General features: G+C 36.6%; 1 protein-coding gene across 1 annotated transcript in view; it reads right to left on the bottom strand.

Annotated features, from left to right (window-relative positions):
• Nucleotides 1–474: 474 nt before the first annotated feature.
• Nucleotides 475–6,383, bottom strand: part of prdm6 (PR domain containing 6) — a 92,155-nt gene continuing 86,246 nt past the window's right edge. Inside the window, exon 11 of the mRNA XM_068310086.1 lies at nucleotides 475–4,794. Coding sequence (XP_068166187.1) covers nucleotides 4,683–4,794 — 112 coding nt within the window. The 3' untranslated portion in view covers nucleotides 475–4,682. The remainder of the gene's footprint in view (nucleotides 4,795–6,383) is intronic.

The raw sequence follows: 6,383 nt of genomic DNA, 5'->3' as shown, positions 1-6,383 counted from the left end.
GTGGCAGCTGTTGATCAGTTACTAAATCTCCAGTATTGCAATTTCTTTTTCTATGTGGGCCAGGACAGAAGGCACGCCCACTACTCCAGGTATCGTAATAATAATAATAATAATAATAATAATAATGATAATAATGATAATAATGATAATAATAATAATAATAATAATAATAATAATAATAATAATAATAATAATAATAATAATAATAATAATAATAATAACCTATAATGACCTTCTTCTGAATCATTCTTTTTTTCATATTGACTGTTAAAAATGGGAGTAAATTGATGCCGATGTTTTAAAAGTGAAAAGTATTTTTTTAGGTTTAATAATGTGACATTTACCGGTTGGACATGCATATTAAAAAAGAGAAAATCACGAACTATCTCACTGATAAGAATCAAAACCAGATTTCAGTTGTATTTCCAATGGAACACCGACAACTTCTTTGTTTTTTTAATTTTATTTTGTCATTCATTAGAAAAAGGAGGGAAAGGAGTCAGAATTCATGCAAATAAGAGTGATTACAAATGGATTCATTGAGTCTTTTTGTTTGGCATGACAGTTTTTTTCATCACATTCTGTCAGTTGTATTAAGGAGGAAATGATTATCATTATCAGAACGGACGAGCAAAATTCAGTTTCTGTCCAACTGATCCAAGACATTGAATTAAAAAAAATAAATTTATAGCCAGCTGACGACTAATGTTATTGCCACTATTATAATGTCTTAACCCTTTATTTGTACTGTGACACTTCGAAGTTAACATCTTTATTTCTAAAGTAGTTCTTGGTAGGTTTGAGTTAAAATGTCACTTTTCTGTCAGTCTACTTTGAAGACTTGTACCTACAGAGATTGCCTCCATTTCCCAGAATAAGTAATAACAGAATTTGGAGGTCTGGCCTCACTTGGCACCTTATGAAGTAAGAAAAGGGACTTTAAAGGGATGAATGAAAGGCTTTTTGTCACAAGAGTTTCATTCAGAACTTGTTCTTAAAGCTCATCTTCAGGATCTTGATGGATGTAAACAGAAAGTGAAATTGCTCGAAGCTCTGGTCCATGTTCACATTAATCTGGTCAAATCATTGTTTCCCAATCCCACTGATCCATCATATAAAACCCATAGTATTTTTCTATGTACAGCAATGGAGTAAATTTGGTTTCAGTAACACAATCAATCTGTTAAGAGTTGAGAAGGTGTTGGTTTACTTCCAGCATGTCTGTCTTGTGGCTCAACCACAACTACGTAAACGTCTGTATTTATTATCACGACACAGATTCCATCAATGGAGATTAAAAAAACCCACTGAATAAAAGGAATGTGTGTTTAAGTTTTTATCTAACACAAAAATCTGTTCCTAAAATAGATTAAGATTTGTGATTCTGTGAAAGTGAGACTCTATAAAATGTACTGTTGTTAACATTCACAGTGAATGGAAAAATTGATTACTCCAAATACATTTTTTTGCTTTTGTTGGAGCAGACTTTACAAATTTGTGATTTAAAAAAAAAGTTTAAACCTGTGGCCACAGATATGTTGTACTTTTCGTTTGTAGGTTTTATACAGATGAATGAAGTGATTGTTTACAGTGATGTGTTGATCACCTATGGCAAAAATTAATTTAAGATGTATTCACATCTAAATGGTGGGGTAGCTTCAGATTTCATCTGTCAAACTCTAAAAGGTGATAAAAGGTGAAAGATAAAAAAGTATTAACAGAGCTACATGTTTATTCATATATGGAATTTTCACAAAATCCACTAAAATCAGAAGGTCAGGACATTTCTTCATTGTCCAACAGTTCATTAAGTGACAACAAGCAGCTCCTAGAATGGAAATGCAGAAATTGATGCTGATTGAACCGTGGAACCCAGCATCTATTCACAGCAGCCAATCACAAAACCAGGTCAAAGCTACAGACAAAGAGGTATCTGAAAACCAAACCAACTGGTCAAGTTGGATTTAAATATTGATCTCGCTGTGACTAAATTTCTGCTAAGGCAGCAGCCATATACGAGTTCGCTGTGCCACTCATACAGTCTGGTTCCCTTTGGCGTTTTATGTACAGATTGTGATTAATTACAACTTGCATATGTTGTCACAACTTGGAATAAGTATGAAAGAGGTAGATGTGAGCAGATTTTCCACATCTGCAATTTGTAATAATTATAATGATTAAGGTTAAGTGTGACAGTTCTTTCTCAATATTTGAGTAAACTTACTCAGGAACACTTAAATTTTTGTGTCAAATTAAAGTTGTTTTTCTGTGGTGAAAAAAATCTCTGAGATTTGGTTTGGACTGTCCACTTACATCCACAACCTTCACAACTGTTGGCCTTTGGGACGTTACAGTTTTCAAATTACAGTGCGCCCTCACGCTTTCGCGCATCAATGCTTGCGACTTCACTTCATCGCGGATTTTTGGTAGGCAGTCACGTGATAAAGTACGCGCATTCTATTGGCTGACAGCATCCGAAAGTGCGCCAAGTTCCATGAGTGTCAGACTCACGTGAGACACAAAAGTGCTTTAAACAGTCTATCAGAGTGTGGGAAAAGGTAATACAGATAGAAGGTGGTTCAATATCAGCATGGGGAGGGTTCATAAACGTTTAAATTACCGTAAATAGTAAGATAAATAGTTTGTTGGTCTATTGCGGAATTTGTTAATAGCGTGTGGTTTCTGGAATGCATTAACCACGAGGAAAGAGGGCGCACTGTATTATTACCGTTTTTCTGTTCATATAACAACTGTGCTTTTACCCTCACTTATCATGAGACAAGATCTATCATAGTGACATTGGACTATTTACACATCTGAGATTGATTGAGAAGTTGCATTGTGTAGCAAATATATTTTGTGAGACAACATTAATCATGAGAAATATTTTTTCAACCAGAAACACTTGCCCTTTTTGGATTTTTTGATATTTGTGTCTAATATAACCAACTAGATCTTCATCTAAAAAAAAAAAAAAAAATACAAGTGGATGGAACACAATGTAAAAAATTCACCCTGATAATATTTTAAATGCTTACATAGCAGAAGAAGAGTTTAACCCAAATACTTTTTCAAACACAGCTTGATACTTAACAAATTTCATTGTGAATGGCAGGATTATTTTAGGAGAAATCAATCCATCATCTCTTTGAATTTCCCTCCTTTCTCTGCCAGCTTTTCATCAGAGCTTTGGAAATTAATTTATCAATCTTTTTAAACAAAAGTGCCTGAAGCATGATATGAGCAGGAAGATAAATATAAATTGTTCCTTCTGTTCTTTTTCTTTTGTTACTTTTTTAAATAATACACACACTCGTTATGTTTCATTCTTTTCATTTTGTGGTGTAAAACATCCTCAGACGCAGTTTTGTTGCTCATTGTGCATTCTCAGTCAGTTTGCTTTGGTTGTGCCCCCCTTTGGCATCGCTGTTGCAGAACGAAAAAAGAAACCGAGAAGTAAAGCTACAGACAGAGCATTTGTCTGATTTTTTTGGTATTTCAATGTTTTTAGCCCCGGTTTCAAGAAAGAGTTTTCTTTGGAGGGAAACCAGACAGGATTCCCAAAAGTCTCCAATAAATATCCTTACCCCCCCCCCCCCAAATATCAAGTTCATTAGTCCAACCCCTTCGTCTTCTCTGATGGAAAAGGGATATCTTTGGTTTGGTTGAATCAAGATTCTCTCCAGCAGGATGAACTTTGGCTTTAACATCTCTGGATGTCAGTCATTCATTAAAGTCAGAAGTGTGATCGGACTGTGTTCAAACTGAACCAGCTAAATCTGAAAAAACCTTGAATAACTTATTTTCAGCTAGTCTGAATAAAATATCTCCTTCCACACTGACAGGCCAGGACATCATGAAAACATTTTTCTCACAGCAAAGGGACTATGGGACTATGCTTCACTGCAGAATGCCTCTTAATTTAGACACTCATTCATTTGGAAAACTCGACAAACATAAAATACATATTTGATTCTGGTTCCTAGATGCTACCTGTTTACATTCTATTTCAATGATTAGATCGCCTCTTCCTGATTGTGAAGTCCTTAGTATAAAGCTAAAAGACAACAACAGGGCTTGAGCCAGGCTCAGCTGGAATTTCAAATAAAGAATGACAGACTTAGTTAGAGGTGAAAGAAACTTGTCCTCATACTTTAACGCTCAATCGGAATTAACCTCAGAAACACATTCCGTCAAACAAAAGAACACAAACTGATGCTGTCAGTTTTTTTTTAATTTTTATATGTATATATCCTTGGGCAACATGAGTGGGCTGTCTAAATACTAGATCAGCTGATCAACAAATCAGCTCTGGTATTGGAAATTGAATTTTCCCATACTAAACAAAATTTTAAATCAAAAAAGGAACGACTTAAGTATTTTTAAGTATTTGAAGATTTTTTTGTTTTGTTTTTCATGAAATTTTCTCTGAATAGTGCTCCCTGCCCATATCTTCTGTCTCTCTGTACTGTTCATAAAGTTTTTTGTTTTTTTTGTTGAGGTAAACATTTTTAGGTACCGTAAACCCAATTAAGAGTTAATCATTTTGGATTTTTCTTGTAAATCTTCACTTTTGGGTGACAAAAGTGTGGAAGGAGACCTGAATCACAGAGACTAAGAGAGTTTTCAGATTTAGCTGCCTTCATGTGGATGTGGAGTCAGTCGCTATTTTCATTCAGGGGTTAATCCACCTCGATGGACTCGCTCTCGTTCACTGGTTTGCACTCGTTGGGAAGTCGCTGATGGCGGCTGAGCTGAGTGGCCTGTGTGAAGCTGCGATCACAACGCTCACACCTGTCAAACACACATAGACACACACACACACAAGATTGAAATGAGACAGTGATTAGTTCAAGGGTCAACATTGACAACATCACAGAAAACAACACTTTACACACACACACACACACACACACACACACACACACACACACACACACACACACACACACACACACACACACACACACACACACACACACACACACACACACACACACACACACACACACACACACCTCCAGTTAACTCTAATATACAGTGACAGTATAAAGGGTGTGTGAGGCCCAGTAGAGCAGAAAACTTAATTGTTGCCCTGATCTTCACAACCTGATCAACAAATTTCATGCAAACACACACACACACACACACACACACACACACACACACACACACACACACACACACACACACACACACACACACACACACACACACAGGCTCAGACATATCCAGCCCTGATAAAGCAGCATCACTGTCACTTTCAATAGAAGAAGAACAGAGAGGGGGCTTTTAGTCTGAGCAGGAGATGGGTTAGGGGGCAGTAAAACGTATACAGATGTGTATGTGTGTGTCTGCTGGGGTAGGGAGCTTCAAAGAGAAGGCTGTGCTGAAGTATTGAACCTAACAGCCCTGAAACAAGACTAACATGCTATTAGATAGATGGGGGGGATTTATAAGGCAAGTGGGGTAGTGACATTTTTTTTTGGTTCAGTGTAGCCTGAACAATGGAAACTAAAAGATCTTTAGTTTAAAATTCAATTGGAGTTCATTAAATCTCAGAAACACATTATAAGCCAACAGTCAGTATGTTTCGTATCTTGGTAAAGGCTATGTTTGGTAAATTATGTTATCACAGTCTTAGCTATATTTGAAATAAAACTTCAACATCCCAGTAGGAACAAATAAATCATTGTTCTGAAAAACATCCAATCACATCTCTGTTGCTTGTGTTTATGTGACTGAGGGATTTAATAAAGCTGTTTAAGGCTGAAGAAGCTAGAGTTTGTAGAATGTTGCAAACTGCTCTCTGCAAACATATCTCCCAGCTGGAGCTCCAATCAGTTTACATGATCATTCAATCAGGCAAAACATGATCATGTAAGCTGGATGAATGACTTTAGATGGTGGAATGACTGAGAGGGCATTCAGGGGAATTCTTTGAGAACTTAGTTTGATTTGTAGTCTGCAAATTACATGGATTATCCAGAAAAGTAACAGAGTAACCAGTTCATGATTTCTCAACAGAGAGCTCCTTTACAACGTGAACCAAAAGTGACAACATCTTTATGGATTTTTTTTCACCATTTTTCAACCGTATTAAATGTAAAGTTTAGTCTGGCTCCGATAAGGACAGATCATATCTGACATGTACAAGTAGTGTGCATGGGTATTTACTTGAAAACGAGTGATTTTACCCTACAATATGCTTAAAGTCACACTGAAAACAAGCACAACAAATTGAAGAAAATTGTTTTCCAGGAGAGGCGGCGGATTGGTGTGGGCTTGCTTATAGCCCCACAGCTCAGCCACCATATGTTGGAGTTTACCCCGGTGAACGAGAGGATAACATCTCTGCGCCTATGTGTCGGGGACAGGTGCTG

Source organism: Antennarius striatus, chromosome 3 (assembly GCF_040054535.1).
Source record: "Antennarius striatus isolate MH-2024 chromosome 3, ASM4005453v1, whole genome shotgun sequence".
Taxonomy (NCBI): domain Eukaryota; kingdom Metazoa; phylum Chordata; class Actinopteri; order Lophiiformes; family Antennariidae; genus Antennarius; species Antennarius striatus.
The sequence above is the reverse complement of the archived record's forward strand: the minus strand, read 5'-3'. Positions and strand labels throughout refer to the sequence as shown.